This window comes from Python bivittatus, unplaced genomic scaffold, assembly GCF_059951505.1.
Source record: "Python bivittatus isolate LINGU-HERP-01145 unplaced genomic scaffold, Pbiv_v1 ctg000590_np1212, whole genome shotgun sequence".
In the NCBI taxonomy this organism is placed as follows: domain Eukaryota; kingdom Metazoa; phylum Chordata; class Lepidosauria; order Squamata; family Pythonidae; genus Python; species Python bivittatus.
Genome location: NW_028277086.1, coordinates 14025374 through 14051139, shown reverse-complemented (window position 1 = coordinate 14051139; position 25766 = coordinate 14025374). Strand labels below are relative to the sequence as shown.

Below are 25766 nucleotides of genomic sequence, written 5' to 3'. Positions count from 1 at the left end.
GACTGTCAAACAAAATCCAATTGTTTTATTTCCAAGGGAATGTCATTTGATAGACATTAAATGCGGCTTCACATACATGTTTAGATGAAAAGCTGAGGTTGTGGCATATGTGTTTTGATGAAAACCCTATTTTTAAAAAATTAACAATTCCAAATTCTCATCTAAAACTTTACGTGGAAAAATAATTAGCAGCAAGAGAATATTGTGGTTAACATAGTATTCTCTCCTTTTCTCATTGCTAAACTTGCTAAATAGTCTGCATTTTCATGAACTGATGACACTTTTGTCTACTTTTTCTTATAATCTGCAACAAACAGATTAATCAAAACACATATGCCACAACCTCAGCTTTTCATCTAAACATGTATCTGAAGCCGCATGGGCTGGCTTCACACAACATGCTGAATTCAGCTAAACTGGTTGCTAAATAATTTGTGGTTCAACCTGTAGGCAGGAAGCCCAACCACTGTCATAGAAAGTTAGATGAACCAGCCATCATGGTAAGGCATAATATGATTTATTACTTTAGGCATAGCATGGTATGTGAACACAGTAATTGTAATTTTTTTAACCTGGGTTTAGAGCTTAGTATGTTCTATGAGCCCTCACATGTATGATATCCTGAGATATGAGCTAACATAGTGGTGGCGTATCTGGGCTGTAAAAATCTGAATGACCACCAGATCGCAGCAAAGAGATACAGACTCTAAGTCTTGCTGTTTCAGACTACAACTCTCGGGATTTTATTATTTATTTATTTATCATATTTATATAGCCTCCCATCTCATGCAAAGAATTCCTAGATGTTCTTTGGTACAGAATTCCCTGGATTAGGGTTGCCAACTGAAGGAAAGTAAAACAATAATCTTGCATATTGTCATGTCTTTAATATTGACCACTTGCTAAATGTTGCAGAGCATAATACTGTAAAGTCTGTATACATGGACTGCTTCAAAGGTTAGCATCTATATGTCCATGGTATTGTCCTGGCTTTCCATACAGTGTGTCCCAGATTAAATGTCCAGCATCTCCAGGTAGGGCTTGAAAAACTCCAGTTTGAAACCCTGGACAGTTGCTAATAGGTGACGGATTAATGCAACTCCAATTACGTTTAGGTGAACCCAACTATTGTGTTGTGTAAACCATTGAGTGCAATGGATAAACTCATCCTTTTTAGCTTACTCAGTGAACCATAATGAAAACCATGTTTGAGTACTATATGGAACAAAAGTAGAATTGACCATATTGGCCTAGAAGGATATAGTAATCTAATTCAGTATAGGTAGCTTTGTATTGTATGTTCCTATGCTTCTGAACTTATGCACTATGTAGCTACCTTGGTTGGTTTCAAACCTTTGGGGTGACCATCAAATACTCCTAACCTGGACAATTTGACCCTGTGATCATTGCATGTATTATACTCTTTTACAGTAATATTATTATATGTTGCTCCAATCTAACAGGACTCTGAATTGCTTTCAGAATGCTTCCATTCTATACTTTGCTTAGCTGGTCCCCTTTCTGTGTTTTTGTTTGTATTGAGAGACATAACTCGCTCTTAAACACACATTTGTTCTAAAAGGTCCCAAATTTAGTTTGCAGCTAAACAATCTGGTATCAGGTGATAGGGAAATTTTTTTGTGAGAATCTAGACAGCTACCAATCATTAGAAAATACACTGGGCTAGCTCTAGACGTAGACAAGTTGAGGCAGTCTCTCTGAGATCATTGTCAGAATTTGTTATGTCTAAATTGAGTTCAATAGGCATATGCTCATAGTTAAGTCTGGATCCAACCCAATATGGGGCAAGAGAAAACCATGTTCTGACTCAGAGGCTAAGTTTATACAATGCTACACTAAAAGATGGTTAGCTAGTTTGTAGCTGAATGCATTGTGCAAATACATTCAGTAAACTTAGTGTTGTATGAATCCAAACAATTGTACTAATTCAGCCAACTATGAGTCAGTTAACTATGGATTAGCATGTTACATGAACATAGTCAGTACAATGTAGCATCATTTGTTCATAATTTTAGACCAGTGTTTTCCAAACAGGGCAAATCTCAAATATGACTTCAACTTCCAGAATTCTCCATCCAGCGTTCCTATTGTCAGGAATGCCTGGAGCTGAAGTTCACCTTTCTGGAAGTTGTCTAAGTTGAGAAACCCTGTTTTACACCTATGTAAGCATTGTCAACTTTGAAACTAGAGGGATTTTTATAAGGTAAGAAAAGTTGAAAGGAGGTGGTAACCATATCGTGCTGAACCAGGTTAAAATTCTTCAGGTGATTGGGAAGGCTGACTGTCAGCAATATCTAGCTGTGGGAAGAACTAAAATCATATTCAGCCATCACAGTGTGGAGATCATATCTATGTAATATGATGGTCCCTCCACCTTTTGACTTCTGAAATGGCCAGAACAGGGTTTTTATCTGCTCTAAGACAGAAGGACCAAAGGAACGAGCCATAGATATTAAATGAAAAAAATAGCTTTATAAAACATGGTCAAAAATCCAACTTGAAAACCCATCTTTTAAATATGGTACATTCATGTTCTAAAACAAAATGTACAGCTTCTGAATAATCTACTTTCAACATGTTTTTTTCTGGAAATTATTTCCAAAAGATATTACATTCTATACAGACAAACCTAAGAAACAATCTTTAAAAATCCACAGAGGAAGAATGATGGAAAGATCTACTACAAAACATAACATATAAATATCTCCCCATCCCTTTTAGCTTGAAAATAAACAGTGTACATTCCATTCATTTCCCCTCTGTAAATTTGAGAGTGAAAACAGATGAAAAGCTTTCAATTTGGAAGTTTTATCAAAGTTAAAAGTCAGCCGAAGACAGTGCAAAAGATTAAACAGCCTGCTGTTCTGATGACATCACCAGAGTTCTGCAACCTACTTAAAATTCAGATTAAAGATTCATTCATGCATTCAAGATTAAACTGCAAAAGAAAACAAAATAACTGGTTGTTTTTTTTCAACAAATAGTTATTGCAACTACTTGTTTGGAGCAAGCTTCAAGCCTGCCATGTTGATCCAAATCAGTGCCACTTGGAATGAGGCAAAAATGGCTTTATATGGTTGAGTTTGTGTTTTTAGTAAAAGAACAAGATGATTAATGCATCAGGGGCTTGGAGGGAGGAGGAAGGATATGGTAGGTTATTTTTTTAAAAAAGATTCCCCTTGGGTGGAAGAAAGTAGAAAAAACAACATTGTTTCCTTATACTGACTCGAACTCATTCAAGAGAAGTAAATGCAGCAGGAGATTTGGGACTAAACTAGTAGGAACGTTGAAAAGTAAGGCCAATTTAGTTTGCCCAATTTGATACCTGCAGGCTAGGAATTCTGGGAGTTGCAGCCTCTCCCCATCTGGAGAACACCACAGTGGCAAAAAATGGACAAACACAAAATTGGCCACTGTGATAGAATGGGATTTTCTATTCATTTCAATTGGTTTGAACCTATGGCAATCATTTGTACATAGTTTTGGGAAGCAAAAAGTGGGGGCTACTCTTTGAAACTTTTGTGCGTGAAATGAGTACCGCTGACACTGGTTAGGAGTCTCGTATGTGCTTCATGACAGAGATGTAAGTAAGGAATTGTTTGAAACATAGTGGAGAAATGAGTAGGACAGTGTTTCTCAAACTTGTCAACTTTAAGATGTGTGCACTTCAACTCCTAGAATTCCCCACCCAGCATGTCCACACATCTTAAAGTTAACAACTTTGAGAAACACTGGAGTAAAAGATCAATGGCCACTGGTCTCTTTCTGCAAATGGAGCCATGCTTTGCTTCTGTTGTGGGATTGCATTTGAAGGAGCCTAGCCCTTTTTCTAGCCAAGACTCACTAGCCTTCAGTGATCAGTAGCCAAGGATAGCAAAGGGCACCAAGATAACATCATGAAGTCATATAAACAGGGATAACTTGGGGCAGGGGGAGGGGGGCTTTTGCATTTCAGATGCACAAAGCAAACCTGAATGCATGACCCTTTTTTTTTTCCCCTTTGCTTGAAATTGTTGAGAAAGTCTACTGATCTGACATTAAATTTCAGTGACACCATGCTAGGGACTGTGAAGAGCTGGAAAATAAAGTTGTAGGGCCATTTATACACAGTAGGCCATAAGAGTTTAAACAATGACATTTGATAAGTGGTCATCTGTTTCAGCCCTTAATCTCATTGAAGTTAATAAATATATACAACATTTTAGATTTCAAATTAATATAAATAGCAAATCGTGTGTGTGTGTGTTTTGTTATGATTTCTGTCTACGTCCATGGAATTCACTAGAATTCTTGGATGAAGACAGATTCCAGATAAGCATTTAAGTATTATGAACAACAACAACAGTTCTAAGATAGTCTATGCTATCCCAGTCAGTCATATAAATATAAATAAGCATTATATTATAGGAAAACATTCCCCTCCCCCCATTTAATTATTGCTAGCAGCAAGTGGCAAATGAAAGATCAGAGAACTTAAAACTACCCACGTCTCATTTTTACCAAATGGATCTGGTTTCCTAGCATTTCTAAGAAAAGCTTCTGGTATAATTTATACATTGTGAGGCTGTGGAGGAATTTCACCACCTTCCGGAAACCTTGAATTGTTGTCTTGGGGAAATGGTATGTTTTCAAATGCTTCAGCCCAAATGTCAAGCCCTTGATGGTGTCTTGGTCTTTATTTTTTATCCTCCACAAATTCAAGAGCTTCAGAATTGGTTCTGTGGATTTGCACATCCTAAAAATATGTTCAATTTCTTCTCTGCCCACTTTTTTCCCTGGTAAATTTTCCATCAGGATATTGAGCAGCTCAAAGGTGATGTTGAGATGGCCAACGTGCTTTAAAATGCTATTTTCACAAAGATCGATACCTAAAAAAAGAGTTAAACTTGTTTAATTCTCTTCATTAAGGTTACAAAAATACGATTCCTTGTATCCTGTCTCCATCCTGTCTCCTCTGCTGCAATATTGGTGGAGTTAAGCCTTCTTTCTGTCAATGCTTTCTTGAAATCATAAGCAAATCTACCCTGCAAATTAAAATCAATGGAAGGGAATCTGAGTTGGTGATCACAATGCCATCTTAGTAAATTAGATTCCAAGCTGATATAATAATCCCATATTTCTCTAAAAGAAGCTTCGTTTTTGGCTCAGCCAGTTTGTGTAATGGTTAAAGGCATGGGCTAGAAACCAGGAGACCGTGAGTTCTAGTCCTGCCTTAGGCCCAAAGCCAGCTGGCTGTACCAGTTCCTCTCTCTCAGCCCAGGAAGAAGGAAATGGCAAACTTCCCAAAAATGTTACCAAAAAAAAAAAAAAAAACCTGCATAGACTTGTCCATGTAGTTGTCAGGAGTCAAAATCAGCTTCAAGGCACTGAAAAAGACACAGTGGTTTTTTCTCACTGCTGAGCTGAAATTAAGTTGTCAGAAAACATTTTGTGCGTGTGCCTTCAAGTCAGTGTTGATTCCTGGTGACTGCCTGGATTGGTCCCTGCAGTTTTCTTGGCAAGGTTTTTCAGAAGTGGATTGCCCTGGCCTGCTTCCTAGGCCTGAGAGAGGGGGACTGGCCCAAGGTCACCCAGCTGGCTCTGTGCCTAAGGCGGGACTAGAGCTCAGTCTCCTGGTTTCTAGCCTGATGCCTTAACCAAACTGACTCTAGAAAACTATACCTGTAGGAAATTTTCTCTCCCCTTTGTTAATCTATCTTGCCTCTCTAATGCCTCTTGTCCTGATCACAGTCTAACTGCTTTTACGCATCTTGAAGCTGCTTTTAGATGGTTATCACAGTAAGGGAGGAAACTCTACTTTAACACCAATGCAGCTAATGATGACTTAAGCCTGTCCCATTCATGGGCTGGGGATGAGATGAAGGAAACATGGCGGGGAAGAAGATGTGACCAAGGCATGTTTGTGCAATGCTTAGGTGTCAGTGGAGAAAGGTCCAAAGACATAGAAAGCTGATTTTAAATGAAAAGACTTTTCAATGAGCCATCATTTTCAACACCTCCAACCTTCAAAGCAGTTTTAAGATGGTTTGGTCACTTCCACTGACTTCAAATAGTGAAGATGACATCCTTATCTTGCCCCATGCTGCTACAGATACAGCCGCCAGAGAAAATCCCCTCACCCTACTCAACACTAAAGGGAAAGGAAAAAAAGGAGGAATAACCCCCCAATCATCTGTTGCTTTGCAGTTGGTCTCATACTTTTCATGCTCTCAGCTCTCCAGTGCATAACTAAAAGATGTGATACGTGGCCACGTGGCTTATGCTTTCAGAAGCTGCTCTGATTACTGATGTCAGAGCCACAATGGCCACTTTCAGCTTATTGCTTTGACTGTTGTGGTGATTTAATCTACAGTCAGGAGCAAACATCTTACATAAACTGACCCAGTGTATAAACATAATTCCCTGCTTTTCTTTAATACGTACCTTGGACAATATTCTTGACCATACTGTGGTCTTTATTTTGCTGTTTCCATAACTTCAGTAGCTGAAAGGTCTGATCCTGTGGGCTGTGCTTTTGTTTAATTCTTTCGGTGTTTTCCAAATTGACCTTTATGCCAGGCAGACTGTCCATGAGAGTGTTCAGCCAGGTGGATGTTAGTTTTTTGGGAACAATGAACCTGAAGAATGCTTCTTCACATAAGGTTACGTCTAAAATAATAAAGATATTGACTTTAAAATCAGGACGTTGATCTTTGGGGCAGCCATCAGCAACTGCCTGCACATCTTTTCAGAGAGTATAATATTCCCAGCATGATTTTCTGAAGGCTGCGATCCTATGCAGACCTAACAAGGACTGGGTCCTACTGAAAAAAAATGAGATTCCTTTTGAAGCTAAGACCCTGCAAATTTTGGCAGAGTGCTTCCTTTGGGGGATAAAGTGTGTAAAGCACCCTTTTGAAGTAGGATGGCACCTAACTTCAAACAGAGCATCTGCACTGCGTTGCTTCACTGGAGGAACTGCGTCTCTACATTTGCACAGCAGAAGATCCACAAAGTATGCCAGCAAAGAGAAGATGTCATCGTAGGCCGCCATAAGGTAGAGTATATTGTGGTGCAAAGCCCTTATTTAATTCTTTTAAAGGCAAAGACAATGAGGCCAGCAGAACGGAGAGTATGCCGAAAATAAGGAACTGAAAAGATGTATTTTTGGCCCATGTCAATTTCACATTTGTTTATTTCATAGAATCATAAATTTGGAAGAACTTTAGAGGTCATTTAGTTCAACCACCTGCTCAAGGCAGAATCCACTAGAACATTTTTGACAGATGACATTCCAGATTCTGGTTTGAAACCTCCACCAAAGGATTCTCTCCCAGTTCATATGACATCCTGTACCCCTGGCTGACAACTTATACAATCAGGGAGTTCCTCCTGACATTTAGTCTGAAACTCTTTCCATGTAGTTTTAACCCACTGGTTTTGCTTCTGCCCTCTGGGGCGATAAAGAATAATTCCATTCCCTCTTTTATGTGACAACCCTTTCACAGGATAATAATTTTCCAATCTGCATATTAGTTCAGGAGGTGAGATTGGTCTCATTCACTCCAAAACCAAGACTAAATAAAATCTTACTGTATTCCTAACTGCACATTGGCTGTAGACTCACAAGGAATTTCATTATTTTATTTTTCAGATTATATACATACCGATTTTACATTGCTGATCCAATTTGTCACTGTCTTCTCCCTGGCATACACTGTCATGCGTGGAGTCTCCCTTCTCCACCAATTTGAGACTTAGGGCGCTGCAGTTAGTGTGTTTTTGACAGACAGCTTTGGATGATGTATCATTGGAAAAATGTCCTTCTGGACATCTCTCACAAATGGTGTCGCTTTCAGGGGTACCTGCAGAAAAGGAAAGAGATGATTTTTTTAAAAAGCATTTATCCACTTTGTTTATAGCACTTCAGAAATTTCCCGTTCAACAAATGACAACACCAAAGACTGAAACAAAAAACTATCTGATTTTCTTTGAAAGAGGAATGCCTGTCACCCAGCATAATTTGGTAGATTAATGTTTTAAATCTCCTCTGAATCTTTTGGTTTTTGTAAACAATCATTCAGAAAACCCTCAAAGAAAGGGACAATTTCACTTCAGAAAGTGACAGAAGATATTATTTGTATTTCCTCCATGTTAAACAAAAACAGTATCCCTGCACACAGAAATTCTGTTCTGGGAAAAATAGAATTTTTCACCTGCATAGCTTTTAAATGTAACATTCAGCCAAATGTAACATTCACACAGAACTAGTCTGACCCAGCCAATATATATAAAAAATCCCCTCTCACCCCTATGGGTGGTCTGTGTCTTCCTCAATCTCGGGTCCCTTACCAGAGGCCTGGGAATTTGAGGGTTCTGCACAGTATCTTAGCTGTTCCTAGCACTGCACTCTTCTGGACAGAGAGCTCTGATGTCGTTCCTGGGATCTGTTGGAGCCATTCTCCCAGCTTAGGAGTCACGGCCCCGAGTGCTCCTACCACCACTGGGGCCACTTTGGCCTTGACTTTCCACACCCTCTCTAGCTCCTCCTTCAGGCCCTGGTACTTATCCAGCTTCTCATACTCCTTCTTCCTGATGTTGCTGTCACTTGGCACTGATACATCTTTCTCCACTGCTGTCTTCTGGTCCTTGTTTGGTACCATGATATCTCGTTGATTGGCCAGTACCTGCCTGTCCCACTGGATCTGGAAGCTCCACAGGATCTTAGCCCTTTTATTCTCCATGACCTTCTGTGGAATCTCCCATCTGGACTTGGGAGGTTCTAGTCCATACACTGTGCAGAACGGCACAATGCCAGCTACTTGGTTGTGCCGTTCAGTATATCATAAACACTAGACTTGTCCAGCATTTCAGAGAAAATTAGGAAAAGATGCTTTGGAATATACAAGAGCATGAACCAGAAGTGCAACTCATTAAAGCACCTGCATCTTTTCCCATGATTGCACAGCTACCTTATACAACTACCGCATGATCCTGAGATGGCTTCCTTAAAAAATGGGAGACAGGTGCCACATTCCCACTCATGTCCATCTTTTGGGAATGGAATCCAAAGCATTTCTTAGCCTTAAAAATATCTGATACATCATTCAAAATAGTGGGGATGTCAGTTAGTCTGTATAAATAGAGATATTAAAAACCAAAGACCAATTGGGATAGTGTTGAAGTTAGGTGGTTACTGGATAGTCCACTAAACTCCCAAGTTCCAAAACTATAGTTGATCAGCAGATTTTTCCCCTAGGAATAAAATTAGCAGCAGCATCTTGTCTCTGGCTGGTCTCAGCACCTTGAGACAGCCAACTAATACAAATCCCTGCCCTGGCATTCCCCAATTATCCACCATTCTGCATTTCCTCTAATGAGCCAGAATATCCTTAGAGTGATAACATGTTTCCAGAGTACTGGTAGGAATTAACATGCCAAAAAAGAGGGTGTTATTTTAATATTCTACCACCTTATGTCAGAAAGTTGATGGAACTGTGGGAACTTCAAAATGGCAGATTGTTATTACCCACCTCTGCTGTCAAATACAAAGAGAAGAGCAGCTGTTAGAAGGACCGATGAAGAAACCTTTGCTTTGTCACCACAAATGATGCCATGGATAAAATAATTTCTAAACATTTTTAACAAATTCTCCTGTTTTCATTCTGGACACCAAAATCAGTAGTTTTGTATCATTCAGCAAACAACAAACTTTCTTTTCCCTGAAGCTGGCTTATAGAACTACTATTCTGTGAGTTTCACAGAGCAAGCCAGACCTCCATTATAGCCTGCTGGTGCTTAATAACCCTAATCTCTTGAGCAATCTGGAATCACAAATGGGAGAGTTTCTCAAGCACCTGGTAGCCTGTAATTCATGGTCACTATTCCACAGATGGCTTTGGGGCTGCCAATTTGATAGGGTAGATTAAAGCCTCTTCTAAGCAACTTTCCATTTCTATAATAAACCAAGGAAAATGGTTGTGTTTTTCCAAACCACCTGGTGTAAATATCTGTGTTCTTTCTTATGCAAAAACTGTCCTTGCTAAGAATATAGAATCATTATTACAATTATTATTATCTCTGACCACAGGCTGGAATTAGGTAAGTTATGTTCTTGGAAACACTAAATGAGTTTCCACAGATTTTTAAAGGCAAGTCATAATTTGTTAAGATAGCTCTGTAAAGATTATATATTGATTCTACTTTCAGATGACTAGATTACTATGAAATTCTCCAAGATAAAATAAAAAGTATTGCAAAGTAACACGTCAGATGCTATATATTGATTTTTTTTTCAGGCTATTTTTCAAAGCAACTGTTCTTTGCACCCACTCTCTCTTAAACTAAAAGATTTACAAAAGTAAATTAAATTTGGACTTGAGAACAAATTCTGCTAAGGTCACTATGTTCATACATGGAACTTGCAGCAAAAAATATTGTCGTCATACAAATCATTGTGTAGAGAAATAGAAGCTCTAGGAAAGTATTGTTCTAGCTGTCAAGCCATTTCTTCATATCTCGTTTAGGCTTTTAAAGTCCTATGAAGCACAGGTTGAGACAAAGTTTAGTTCTCACCTGCAAGAGCTAAAAGTCAGAGTTGATGTAATTTTGTGGAATTCCTAGGGACATTTATTGGGCTGATTGTTAGAGACTTAAATAGCTGAAACCTTTTAAAGAGGAGCTTTTGGTTAATCACCAGAATTGAAAATGCCCCAAATATTGTGGTCTTTGCTTCATCCTGTTGATCACATTCCATCCTTGCTTTACCATTCCAACTCTGCAACATATTTACTCGTCAGCCAAGCTTGTCAGAATGACTGCTATGGTCTCTGTGGGGGAGCAGAATTAATACCCAGGCTGCACATACGGAAACACTGTTCATTAAAATACGGGTCCAGATTGGAAATGATCAGATGGATTAGGAGCAATACAACTTACAAGAAGTTATGCGGGTTTTCCTACATGTGCCTGTTGACCGAGCCATTTACTTCAATGGGAAACAACCAACTGAGAAAAAAAGAATTCTTTGACACAGAATAAGAGGGAAGGGGGAAGAGGCTCAAATAAATATCCCACCCAAGTCCTCCAAGCCTTAAAAAGGTCTTGCATTGCTACCATGATTCTTTAGCAAAATAAATACGTGAATCACACAAAAATGATCACAGTTCAGAGCAAGCCGAAGTCGCAAAAGTGTTCAGTTTCCATTTCAAGAAAGCCAACTCCACTGTCCTGTTGAAAGCATATGCACTCAAAAACTATATTTCAAAGAAACTGAATTGTATGCCTGAAACATTGAGAATGTATTGAGGGTCTCCCATGTTGAATACAAAACTCAAGAAATGACCTTTTAATCAGTAATTCTCAAAACTTTCTTTGCAGCTGTTAGCTAGGATTATCACCCCATTAACTTTTAGGAGAAAAGATGAATAGTTTATTTACCTGTGTGTTTCAACTTAGGAAGACACGTACTCGTGCACAGGAACACATAATAACTCATTCACATCTTTCTCAGCAATGAGATCATATAACCCCTCTTTGATACAGCAATTAAGTTTTCAAGCTTTCATAACTGCAGTCTTTGCAATCATTCCAGCAAAGAACCTGAACTCCACCAAGTGTGAAACAAAAAAACTTTGATCACAGATATTCCTTTATTATTTTGATCATATATGATAAGAATTGTATTAGTACTGTTGATAATATTGCTATAACTGGAAAATAATGAGTGAGAGCTGCTTATAAGGACTGATGTAGTGTTGGCCACTGAAGAAGTATTCTTCCCTAAACTGATCCCCCCCTCCATCCATCCAAATAATAAGAGAGCGCTACCTAAGGCATGACATTATTTTATTATGACTCATAAACTTGACATCTCAGAGGTTATTACACTTTCAGACCCAAGGAAACACTCTGTTGAGATGCTTAAGTTCTCTTTGCCACAAGCACTCACTGTAGATGGGCAACTGCCCATCTTCTTTGCTTTTTCCCTATCAAGGCTATTCCTTAATATGGAGAGGGAGTTATTTCCATCTAGATTAATTCTGCATACTGCCACCGGTACCTAGATCCCTGCTTAAAAATCTTTAAGAGAGCTTTAAGGCGTTGGTTTTAAGCTAAGTTATGTTTTGTTTTGTTTTTTCCATTCAATTGTGTCTGATTCTTGGAGACCGCCTGGACAAGTCCCTGCAGTTTTCTTAGCAAGATTTCAGAAGTGGTTTGCCATTGCCACCTTCCTGGGGCTGAGAGAAAGTGATGGGCCCAAAGCCACCCAGCTGGTTTTGTGCCTAAGGTGGGACTAGAACTCACGTTCTCCCAGTTTCTAGCCTGTTGCCTTAACCACTAGACCAAACTGGATCTCTCATACTAAGTTACAGTGGTACCTCGGGTTACGAACGCCTCTGCTAACGAACTTTTTGGGATACGACCAGCTCCAGCCGCAAAAATTTACCTCGATGTGCGAACTCCGCCTCGGGATACGAACCGGATCCGTGGCCATTTTCCACCGTGCCACGTGGTCCGCGGCCATTTTTCCGCCCCTGACACATCGTCCACGGATGCCGGAACGGATTAACGGTAATTACATTGAACCTTATGGGAAAATTTGCTTCGGGGTGCGACCAATTCAGGATGCGACCAGAGTCACGGAACGAATTAAATTCATAACCCGAGGTACCACTGTATACTAAGCTATAAACTATGTTTTACAAACCACAGTAGCTGGGTTCACATTACATGCACACTCATGGTTCAGGTGATTTTGCTTTTTGTGCCAAGGATTATTTTTTTCAAGTTTTCTTTTAATTAAAAAAAAAATCATACTACTCAGTTGTCTTCATATACAACTACAAATTGCTGCAACAATATTGTTAATCAAAATTGTTGATGCTTTCTGCACTGCATTCCTATAGACTACAGTTAAGCACAGCTTTATTTATTTATTAGATTTATATCCCATCTTTCATTCAGTGCAAGACAGTGTATATAATGCTCCTTCTTCCTCTTTTCCTCACAACAACAAGCAAGTGAGGTAAGCAGGGCTGACCAAGGATCACCCAATGGGTCTCCATGAGGGAATACTTGAACCTGGGTTTCCCTGCTCCTATCCCAACACCTTCACTGCTATACCACATGGATTCTTCGGCTGAGAGAGAAGGGCTGTCCCAAAGGCACCCAAGAAGCTTCTGTGGCTGAGGCCAGACTAGAACCTGGGCCTCCTTACTCCTTAGAACACATGGAGCCCATGGACTAATTTCAAAAGCCCTCTGCATATTCAAGTCCTTGGCAAGAAAGAATTACCTGTCCATCTCATCAGCAGTTCTTGCTCAGAAATGTAGAGGAGAAGAGAAAAAGAAAGAAGAGTGGCAGAGAAAGGGATGACCCTATTCACCTGTGTACCTGGCTTGAACCATCAGTAGATAAGCTTCAAAAAGAATATGGTTCTCTACATTCTTCCCACTATGCATCAGAACTCTGGAAATGAGTCCTGTGTCTTAAGGTGCTTCTTCCTCTATATACATTGCTAGAAACTGGGAGACCATGAATTCTACTCCTGCTTTAAGCACAAAGCCAGCTGGGCAACTTTGGACCAGTCACTCTCTGTCACCCCTAGAGGAAGACAATGGCAAGCCACTTCCAAAAATGTTTCCGGGCAGCCATCAAGAGTCAAGACTGACTTGAAGACACACATTTATCTATTTAGTTTGCCCAAAACTTAGTTGCTTTGACATCCAAACTTGCAAGTTATACCTTGAATGAGGATGTTTAAAAGTATCATACCATGTTTGTAAACCTGGCTTGTTGAAATGATGATTTCTTGATGCAGATACAGCAGTAATCAATATAAGAAAGCTATTGCTAATGGGCAGTTTTCAAAATATAATGAATAAAACAGGAGACAACAAATAACCAGTCCATGATTCAGAAGGTCACCAATATGCAAAATGAACTCGTGTTATGCAGAAAGTATAAGAGTTTCGTGTACATTTCTTTAGATTTTCTATTTAGAATATACCTTAAACAAAATACTTTACCTGAAACATAACTTGGGTTTGTTCATTTGTTTTACATGTTAGATTTGAATTATGAGAATTCTTATATTTTTGTCAATACAGGAAACCCTCTTTATGTACTAGCTATTTTTTTCCTTCAGTATTAGGAGGTATATCACACTTTCAATGAAAAGTCTGTTCAGTCAGAGAAGAATAACTAAGTTAAATGATGGAACTAGTACAGGCTGAATCATTGTGATATGTTTATTAGTTCTAGACCAGAATTTGTCCAGTGTCTTTTAAACGCACTCTTCAGTGACAGATTTTATTTTTCCTTCAGTGAAAGATTCCCCATCACCACTCCTTTCAAAATACATTTAATATGGTCTTTATCCTGACTTTAAAATACAGGAGATTACCAATCAATCTGGCAAGAAAACTTCTTGCAGCTTTATTTTTTTTCCTACAAGGATCCATTTGTGATATAGGTAATTAATTATGGCCATCCAGGTATGATGACTTTTGCTGATACCCTAATATTGTTATAATTACTCTCCTAGGGCTATATCAATTAACACTTCTGCTGTTTGTCAAGGTGCACAAGGCCTTGGAATGGCATTCTTCCCAATGGAAAATGTTATTAGTTATCACCCATAAGTATTGCATCTCCAATAATGTTCCCCTGAAAGAGGGCAATCCATCATGTTTCTCATTAGAATGCAATTTGCAACTGCCATTAGATTAGTCATTATCATAAGAGCAGAATATTTTGCTCAACTGCCAGCAACATTCCTTTTGGTAAGAGTCTGAGGAGATTATTCTTGCAAGCATCACAAAAATTTACTCTCCATCATGTTCATCGGAGCATGCTTATTTAGGACATTTTAAAAGCCAGGTGGATGTTTGTTTTTAAAGGTCCAAGCAGATGGCAAAAACAGTAATCTTAGTAAGAGCTTTTTCTCACTTACATCTAACCACTGCACAGGTATGCCCTGGTAACTTCTTTTTGATGTTACGCCCTCATGACGTTGCCTTCATCTTATCATAGCTCGTATCTCACATAGCTTTAAGTTATTCATCCCTAGCTGTACCAGTGTTAAATAGTGTTTTCTCTCCCATCCCAGCATAGGTTTTACTGTGGATACAATCTACAGTGCTTCTAATCATTCTGTTTCTGGGACAGTCAGGTGACCACCAAGGAGTGGGATCTATTGGCTACCTAGGAGAGTGTATGTGCGCCCCCTCCCACTAGTTCCTGGCACTGTCTTCCGAGGCTATTCTGCTTTGGGCAGTGGGAGCATCAGGTTCTTTCAAACAGGAGTCTCCTCCTGTACTGTTAGGTCTCTGAATGAATCTCTGGCTCAGAGACCTGGATAAGGCTAAATAGCGATAGTGTTGGGGGGAGTGAACAATGAAGTAGGAGAGGGACAGTTCTCTCTCCTGTGCTTCACAGTTGCAAATCTTCCCATGCCTGTCAGCTATTGGGTTGCTTTTGAACCCAGGTTTAATGCTCACTCATTACAAAACACCTATGCAAACACATAGCAACTTTTGACCGATGGCTCAACCTCCAGTCTAGTTATCTTCAAAACATGCCTCCTTCCCAGACTCACCCCACATTCAGTAGAGTAATTAATAGAGATTTTCCTACTAGCTGGTGATGTTTAGTGGGAGGGGAGGGAGACCAACCAGGGGGGAATCCACCCATCTTTGTCCTTAATGTGTGCTGCATACAATACATAAGGAAAGCACCATTTGCTGGCATAGCTGCCTATGGCAGATTAGGGATTGCCAGTGGAGTAGCAAATGTTATGCTGATATAGGCTTCTGTCAGTTCAAAACTAGTGGATAATACTTTATGCTTCAATTACTTAATACTTTAATTTGGCTATAAGAAATAGCTGTAACCATGTATGGATAATTGAACAAATTCTCAAAAAGGCAAACTTTAGTGATCTATACCAACTTGGCACTTGACCTTTGAACAGCATGCTAAGCATGTCCTCCAAAAAGTAGGTGGGAACAACAGCCACAACAACAACAAACAGGGAGGATGGCCAGGGCCAAAGAATAATAGTACTTTTTTTTTGCTTCTGTGAAAAAATATAATTTCCACATTTTCAGAATGTGGTGTAATCACACACAATTTTTAAAAAATGAAAATAATGATGTTGAATTTTATAGCATTTTCACATACAGTGATCTCCATTTAGAAGACAACGCATTGGACAGAGCAATCATTGAAAGGAAAAGAGTAATTTTTATAGACCCAGGGACAGCAGAGTTGATGAAAAAGAATTGGGGAAAAAATTACAAAATGTAGAGATCTGAAGATTGAAATAGCTAGATTAGAGAAAAGATCTTGCTATCAAGTCATCACTTTAGTTATTGGCACATTAGGCAATGTAACAGATTTGTTTACAAAAACTAAGTATTTCAGCTACATCAACTATGGATTTACAAAAACCCACCTTGCTGGACATGTTAAATCTTGTGGCATTACTTGGATTTCTAGGTTCCTAGTTGGAACTTAAATTTCCAAAGGACCCCAGTCATGGCTGTCATCCTATTTATTTGTTCTTTGTACTATGCTATTCTTTCATTAATAAAAATATCATAATTATAATGTAATTTAAAATATAAAACAATTAAATGCAATTAATGTATATGTTCATCCTATGTGGTTATTCACTGAGCCTGACTGAGGAGGGATTTGAACTCAGCTCCATCTTCACTCTAATTGCTAGCAATTCTATCATACTGTCTTTCAATATATTCTGCTTCAATTAGATCAGACCATGTTTGCTTGTTTAATCTTCAGGATAGGATAAACCAGAGTTACTCTTATCCTGACACCTGGCTGGATGACAGCAGTATCTTTTCCACTTAACAGCCTGGAAAAGATTTTTACTCACCCTAAGTGACCCAGAAACAGCCTTTGATTGTTGAGCAATCTTGAAATCATCTCTTGAAAAGAGATACATACCTTTTTGAACAACACCAAATCCAGGAGGACATGCTGTGTGCTTCAAACAGAATTCTAGGTCAAGGTACCGTCCTTCTATACACTCACAGACACGGTTTCCAGTGCTGGTGCATTTGACTTTTTCATATTGCAGTTCCTTGCACACCACATTACAATAGTAACATGTTTCATGATTGTTCCATTCATCTGCATAAGATTGATCTGGACAAGGAGCGCATTCAGTCTTTGTTGAGGCTGTACAGTGCTGCTTGACATACGTTCCTGGAGGGCACTGGTCACACGTCAGCCGATGGGAGGTCATAGGGTCATAATGGAGATACTTTGGAGGAAGAGTTTCCTGGACTGTCCATTTTACTGAGATGTCCAATAACTAATAAAATAGAAATAAAGCAATTTTAAAGTTTGTATATTTGAGGGTTTTGTGTTTGTTTGTTTTGTAATACACTGATGGTGTCCTCAAGTACTAAGTCATACTTTATAACTATGGTTTGTTGAACCCAGTGGCTGGGTTAACACATTGCATTCAATCACAAACCATATTTTAAAAGCCACATCATACTATGTTAAAAATAGAAATTTCACAGAACAAGATCAAGATCTATCACAGAGAAGCTCGGGTCCTACAAGTGGCAAGTTACTACAAAACATTTGCTACTACATAATACATCAAATATTTGTCACAGATCACTATGACAAATTTTGTAATCTCTGCCATGTCAACTTCAGCCAATGGTCATATAATCTTCAGTTCTATTAGCCTGAAATTTTGTCATAATATTAAAAACTACAGATGTTATCTCAAATTTTCAAACTTTAAAAAGACCCCAGTATTGTACAAAGAGTTATTGTTTCTTTTTTGGCTATTCTCTGGATTAAGGAGCTAAGCAGGGCTGGTCCTGGTTAGTGTTTGGTCAGAGAGAACCACCCAGGAATGACAGAATCAATAACTAACTTGGAAAAAAAGATACAACCCAGAAAAAAAAGGTAAGGACAATCACTTCTCTATTGTTATCAAGAAAATGACATGAATGTATCCAAAAGTCTTGACAAGTCAAGCTCAACTCAAAGGAGACTTCACTTCTCTCTTTTTGTGATCTTGCCAGAAGAAGTTTTTGAAAGGGAAATGACATTCTGTTAATTGAATTCTGAACTTTCACATGCTTTTCCCTCATCTCCAAATGAAAGCTGATGTCACTGCTCCGCCCTGCGAAATACACACAGATTGGATGGCAATTACCAACACAGCCCATATTCCTTCAAGCCTCTTTTTTTCCTCCTTTCAATCACAGCCTTGTGATTTCAAAAAAAAAACCCCAAAAAACCTAGTTTTTCAGCATTCAAAAACATGATTATACACTTCGGCTTTGGGTTTTTCACACAGACCACAGAAGAATGCTTGAATTTACTAAAACAGATAAAGCGTCCTCTGTTTGGAATTGCAAACACATCCTGAAACCTAGTTTTCCTTTGAAGACAGCTGCCAAGGGCTGGGCAAGTGCCAAGTCAAATCTGTAAATTCTGGCATTCACTTTTCTACATTATGTAAGAACATTGTACTTTCCTTCAGGCAAAAATCCAGCTTGGCTCTCATTCTATTTCCGGCAGTAGCCAGCAAATAGGAGCTCACCAGCAGGACATAAACTTGATTATCTCCAAACCACTATTTTTTTGCCTGATATTCAGGGAGATACTGTCCTGGTGATGGAGATTCAGTTCAGCTATCACAGCCAATAGCTAATGAACAATTGATCTGCTTTGATTTCTTCTCTTTTGAAAGCTGTTAAGAGCAAATGAAGACTAACAAATCATCATGGTAAGGAATTACATATTGTGGGAAGAAGGGAAGTTTGTTTGTCTGTTATCCATTTAAGCCCTGATACACTTCTGAAAAGGCTTTCAGTGAATAGACCAGTTAAAAAAATAGATCTTGTCTCTCAAGTTTCCAATCCTAAAAAAGACACAAAGTAAAAAAAAGGCTGTGGATGAAAACAAACAAACATGAATCCTCAGTATTGAATTTTTGATGTTACATGTATAAACACCAGATTGTTCTATTTATATATTTACTTCTCTAGCTTGAAGGAACAGTTGCTGGACCACAGTTCCTTGGATCATTTATTAACCTTGCACTAATCAATTTCACTGAGTGAATTTTATTATAGAAATATGATTTCCTCTATTTTGATAGTTTATTCATTACAATATCTTGAAAAGAGCCCTGCACACAACAGCTGTACTTATGAACATCCTCTACAGAAGTTCAGAAATCTGGAATTAGGTGAGCAGTCCTCTATCTGATGACCTTATCACTCTGTTTGAAAGACAATCCAGTCCAAGTCCATTTTGCAAAGAAAGATCCATAGGAAGGGAGAGTCCAACCATTCCATTCTATAAGGCAGCAAGGAGGTGGGAAGGATGACAGAGGAGGAAGCAAACATGGTCCAGCTATTGACATGAGACAATGCGGAGAGCTAGATGGTAGAGCAGTTGGCCATCAATAATTATCCATCACAGATAGATAAGTTATTCATCAGTGGCCTTCCATGTGCTATACTGCCATCTCCACTCTGTCATGGCAACAGACAGGTGTCTATTTGTAGGTCCTTTTATGCAGAATAGTGAACATCCATTTGTTGAGGACAAAACCTGCTGTGGTAATATGTCTTCTTCCCACAATCTGGAAAAATGGAAACCTTAAGTCATTGCTGGGTTGGACAAGTCCTCTTGCGAAGACAAGAAGAGCTGGATGAGAATAAAGAACCTGGGGAGACCCATCCTGAAGAAATCAGATCTTACCCAAAGTGCCCCCTTCACCACCCTGACTCTGCACCCCTTGATAGTCTGTGAAGCATGTATATAACCATCAGTCCATGAGAGAACCACCATCTCCCAGCTGAATGCAGGAGGTGGAGAGAAGAGCCAGATTACAGAGGAGAATGCTTTGGGAGTAGTGCTGTCTTTGGAAATAAACTGTGGCTCCAAGTAGTTGGGCCACTGGAATTCAATCCAAGGAGCACCAGTCCCTTGGACTGGGCAGAGGAGACAGAAGCTTATGGGATTAAAGACTTTGCCTAGGTTTATTCAAATGCTGAACTATATTTATGACAGCCTGACCTACATTCCTCTTGAAATTACCTCTGCTTTTACTACTTGGATACCCCAAGGTATATTTCCTCCCTAACCCTCGGAACTTTGCTGCAAATTCTAGAGCTCTATGCCAACATTCTGTACTTGATATTTCTCTGGAAAGTTAGAGAAATTAGTCTCAGTGGCTGAGCATTTGGCTCTTATGCTTGTAGAAGGATGCCTGTTGAATCTCTGTTGTCCAGTCTAAGAGACCTTTGTCTGAACAGAGTGCTTACTAAAAACAGAATGTTCATTTCAGCTCTCCTCCTACTTCTTTTCCATTGCATTGTACGTCAATGCTTTTCTCATGGCTTTTTATCCACTGAAGTCAAAGGTCTAATGAGCAAGAGTGTATAGAGCTCAAGGTTCCTCAACCTTGGCAACTTGAAGACGTGGGGACTTCAACTCCCAGAATTCCCCAGCCAGCCATGGAACATTGGAATAGAGAAACCTCAAACACTAAAATCTCTGTCTCTGATGGGTTTTATTTATTCAACTTGTATCTTAACTTCCCTCCAGGAAATCACAGCAGCATACATAACATTCCCACCTCCGTTTTTCCCTACAACAATAACCCTATGAAGTTGTTGGGGGGAGATGGGCGGGGAAGAAATTTAATAAATAAATAAAATAAAGTTGGCTAGCCTGAGAGATGATGATTGGCTCAAGGTCACCCAGTACGGTTCCAGGGCTGCAGTACTTAAAAAACCTGGGTCTCCTCCCCAGTCCTATCCAACACCTCAACCACCACACCCCAAAGGTTTGGGCTGTACTTCCTGGCATAGTTCATCCTAAAAAACTAAGTAGGATCAAATCTAGTTAGTACCTGGATGAAGGACCATCCAGAAATACAAGGGCTGTAGACTAGCCTTGAAATTTAAGAAATATCACAGAAGAAGGCAATTATAAATGCATTTATACTGATGCCAATAAATGGACATTGATGTATTTGTTTTATTCTATTTTGTTGCTGACAGATACAAACCAACATGACTGAAGGCACCACCTCTGGCTCAACCCAAAGGAGAGTTTACCTGAAGCAGCGAGTTAAAATATTAAGCCACCCTTTTTTAAATTGGAGCTGAATCCTGTGAGATGTGAGAAGGAAGCAACCTACCTTTCCTCATCATTTCCTCTTTCTCAGTGTCTTCAGCAGGTGGCAGCACCTGGCTGACTTAATTAAAGCATGATGAGAAACCCAAGAGGATGGCTCTGTTCTGTGAATCCTTACTCATGTTCACATTTCATAAAGACAATGAAACAAAACTTGAGTGGGCTATTCCAACTGCTAAAGGTTACCAGGATGCTATCAAAGAAACAAAGTATTGGAAGAGAACAGATAGCCAATCATAGCCTATACTTCCTGTCAACCAGCCAACAAGGGCTGCCTTGCCCACATCTCAGTTTTGCACCTTTATGTCTACTTTTTAAGCTGTTTCTACTGCTTATTGGGTGCAGCAAGCATTTAAGATTCCTTTATCTACTCATGATTTCCTGCTGCCAGGAAACACGTCCTCCATTCTTCCAGGATGGCCTTGCATGGTACAACCTCAAGCAATACCGGAGAGTATGCAGCATATTTGCTACTTAAAAATGGAAGCTCTCCATTTGCAACAAAACCCAGAACTACAGCACGAAGAAGTTAAGAGAAAGTGCAGTGTAGCGAGACTCATTAGTTGTGGGGAAGGGGGGTTGCTAACTTGCTTTAATGGTGAAATTGCACCATGGTAGGGAACAGCCCTGTGATTAAGTAGGCAGAAAAAGATAATCTTATCCTGTGTTTAAGCCACAATTAAACATAAAAGCTATTTCATACAGAACAGAAGAGGCAGGAAATGTAAGGAATATACTTTACTTTAATAATGATGTCTCCATTCCAACATGGCTATTCACTTCTATACAAGAGAAAAGGGCAAGAGAGGGAGAAGCTGCAATAGGTTATGTGTTAGCTTCACTTCTAAATGCTTACCTCACATCAGGAAAAAGTAGGAAACCCAGAGTATATGCAGCTGGTGATATTTTTGCTACATAACTAGCAGCCCTCACAACTTGAACTTTTTTTTTTTTTTAGAAAAATCCTTCTTTCTCCAAGAGCATTGGCTAACTCCAATCCATTTATTTTACAATAATCCTGCAAGGTAGATTAGACTAGGTAGATTTGATAGAGCAAGGACACTGGCCCCCAAATCAACCTTTCATGACTGCATAGAAATTTGTACCTGAGTATTTCCAAATTTAAATTGGTGAAAAAGTAAAGTCTCCTTTGAGTCAAATCCTAATGATTTCATGGGTACATCCATGTGATGGTTTTGGTAATAATGTGAGAGTTGTTTGACACTGTGTTCTTCCAGAAGTTTTTTTTTTTTAATTCTCAGTCTAACTTCAGACTGATCCAGTCCTGCTGAGCTTTGGGGGATCAACCAAAGCTGACCAGGTACTTTTATTTAAGACCAAGGATTACATTTTTTAAAGAGCACAATGCAACTCGAATGCTATTAATTCAGCACACTTGAGACATCTTCATTTTCCAAGTCTTTCTCTTTCTTTTCCAGGGACCAAGAACCTCTGAAGAGATATTGTTTAGTGTGAAAGGGTCTGAGGCAACTCCATGCTGAACTGCTGATGGAATGACAGCCTTTGAAATTTCCTATCTTGCCTTTAGATCTAAAAGTGAAATACTACTACAGTGTTTTGCCATAAGGATGCCTCATGGATGTACTCATTGCTCAGGCTTCTTACATCCAAGTCTTCTCCAACCTGGTGGACTCCAAACAATTTGGAGCACTCTCAGCATGATCAATGGCTGGGATGATGGCATGGCCCAACCTCTCCAAGGTACCAGTTTGGGAAGCCTGTTTTAACAGATCTTCCATATCTGCATACCACAGACAGTTGAGAAGATACCAAGGTAATTCCTAGTAGGTATCCTTTTTTTCTCTTTGTTTGTGCAAGCCAAAAGTAAGTGAAAGTCCTTCTGAGACCAAAGACTTAAATCACATATTTTGCAAGGGACAATTCTGTTGTTGAAGATAGACTCAATTTATGTATGTGACAACTGTAAAGGGAGAAACAATTGCATCTTCAACCACATCCCTCACATATACTATTTGGGCTTGGACACAGGCAGGATTATAAAACTAATTCCCCTGACTCTTTAAAAAGTATGTTTTATAAGTATAGGTTTGATCCAGCCAAAATGAAGTCTTTAAAAATTAAGCCCACATATGCTTTACATGATCACTGAACCTCATGGAAATTAGAAGTGTTTTAAGTTGGGCTGGAATATTCCCATCTTATTTAATACTTATGTTTGTGCATAAATACATATGAATTTTGTATTGTTTGACCAGTTAACATGATTGAATTGACAGTTTAAGAACCGTTTTTCAGATTTGTATGATGCTAATAAGGACTTCAATGCACGTGTTCCAATCGTACCTCTGTTCTTTTTTCATATCTCATACTTCTTTTTGTGAGTAGTGCCAAACAACTGCAAAGTTTTTCTTTATAACCACTGGGGAAATGAAGCTTGAGCAAGACATTTCTTACTGGGTGGAATTCCATTTAAAAACAAAATATAATCTATATAAAATCAGAAATCAAGGACTTTTATTGTCTGAATAGCTACCATGTGAATGACATTATTAATTCACCAGTTGTGCACAGGAAACAAATTTGGCAGCAAATAAAGGAAACATTCAGTTATTTTATCAACAGCCTTTCCCTTTTCCCAAAATGAAATATATCGAATATATAGTTTCAAAATAACATCAGACATTACTGTTCCTCGCTATGGGCTGATTCTGAGATAAATTACATTTATAGATGTTTAATTCTCCCAGGGTGGGATATAAATTCAGTAGATAGGTCCCCATTGTAACTCTGTAATAGAGCAACTCAAGAACTTGAAGAATGGGCAGCACTAAATGGCACACATAATCATTAACCGATTCTGAAGCCGATATATGGAAGTTTTCCATTCTCTTCAGTGTCATAGGGAGCTCTGTACATACAGCTAGATGCGAAAACACCCAAAGATTTGTAGTTACTTACACTGGGAAGCAGCAATAGAAGGACAAAAGATCCAAGTTCTGTACTTGGCATTGCTCAATAAAAGAATAGAAGATCTCAGTTTGAGACTCTGGAGAAGACTTGCCCATCACAGTAGATGATACTGGGAAAGATGGCTTGATGGTTTGACTCTGTATCCAGCAGTCTCTTACATTCATACAGACCCATTTAAAATTAAATACATCTATGCTCTGTCTGGTTCCATCCCATAGAATTTTGCTTGTTGTTCCATAGTTTACAACCACACAGACAACCATGATCTATCAGCCAGCTCATGACATTTGCAATGGTTTTAGTCCTGTCATGTGAAGATGCAATGAGATTCAGGAGATCCTCCTTCAGAAATGTGGCAGGGTATTGCCTTTGCCTCTAGAAGTAAAGGGGAGCTTGCTCAAAATTTGCTCCAACAGCCCAAGGTGCTACTAAACACTGAAGGAGGCAAATGCAGCTTGTAAAGAAACAGAGAGAAATAACATCATTACTTTGTACTTTCCAAAGCGACCTTCAGGCAAAGACTTACCACAAGCATGCAGCATAGAAATCTGTTCATTGCGCTGGCGTTAAAACCCTCAAGGAGCTGGAAAGGCAATTGGACGGGTCCAGGGACGCTTGTCTTTTAGCAGCTTACAAACAGAGCTTCAGCACATTTAAGGCTCGTTTATATATATTTCTGTGGCCCCATGCAGCAGGAAAACTTGGCTCAGCTTGAAATACTCATTCCCTCCCCATGATCAATTTCTTTCAGTTTTTTTTTAAAGGAACCTGTTGATGATTTCATGCAACTTCTTTCAGCTGTATTTAACCACAGGTTCTGGGAGGGGAGAAAGGAAGGAGGGTCAGGATCGAGGCAGAGTGATGGGTTAACTAATTACTGTCTGCCAGTCACCACCTCCGTGGTGAAACTGCCCACCCCTTTTCTCAGCAAAAAGGGGGAGTCCAAGGAAGGATTACCTTCAGGACAACAAAGAGTGAGTTATTCACAGTCCAGGCTGTTATAGGAATGGTGTTTTAAAAATAACTTGCTGGAACAGTCTTCTTTAAAGTTCCTGCTTTGGACCTGTTGGTATGCGTGGGGGAGACAGCCAGGAAGGGAAATCTTTTCATGTTTTATTTTCCCATCAGGTGAAAGAACCATAAATGTTTATTCTTTAATTCAACATGTGTTGGTTTTAATTTGCAAAATTACCTGTGTTTTGACTGACACCTTTTAAATTTCTTTGCTGTATGGTTACATATTTAACCTGTAAGAGGAGCTAGTCTCATTTCCCTCTTAAGGAAACTGGTGCAAGAGGATTTATTTTGCTTAGGAATTTATTTCTTTGGAAACAATCACCACTAAAAATCAAAACAAAAAGGAGGATGGAAGCAATTTAAGACCTCCAAACAAAGGTATAATCGTTAGATCATGATGTGATGTGGAAAAAATAAGTTCAGTCGTTTCTCTTGAAGATTTCATTTGAGCTGAAGAAGAGTACTGTGATGACTTTTGGCCGGTGACTATGCCAAGTCCAATATATCTCCCAGCAAACTCCTTGCTACAGTTTTGCAACTCCATTATTTTTTCTTTTGCTAATGTGGATAAGCACATACCCATA

General features: G+C 39.1%; 1 protein-coding gene across 1 annotated transcript; it reads right to left on the bottom strand.

The window, feature by feature from the left end:
* Positions 1-2476: 2476 nt before the first annotated feature.
* TNFRSF11B (TNF receptor superfamily member 11b) lies at positions 2477-24984 on the bottom strand. The gene is made up of 5 exons (XM_007423340.4): positions 24692-24984; positions 16975-17344; positions 7668-7865; positions 6445-6669; positions 2477-4889 (listed from the first exon to the last, which is right to left on the bottom strand). The coding sequence occupies exons 1-5, from the start codon at positions 24719-24721 to the stop codon at positions 4501-4503; spliced, it is 1212 nt and encodes a 403-aa protein (XP_007423402.1). The 5' UTR covers positions 24722-24984; the 3' UTR covers positions 2477-4500.
* Between the last annotated feature and the right edge of the window lie 782 nt (positions 24985-25766).

Excerpts from the sequence above, each read along its gene's own strand:
- TNFRSF11B (XM_007423340.4), bottom strand. The coding sequence starts at position 24,721 with ATGAACAGATTTCTATGCTGCATGCTTGTG. Across the intron at positions 7,866-16,974 it reads ATTTGGTGTTGTTCAAAAAG|GTACCCCTGAAAGCGACACC; the intron begins GTATGTATCTCT and ends CCTTTTCTGCAG. Across the intron at positions 4,890-6,444 it reads GGTCAAGAATATTGTCCAAG|GTATCGATCTTTGTGAAAAT; the intron begins GTACGTATTAAA and ends CTCTTTTTTTAG.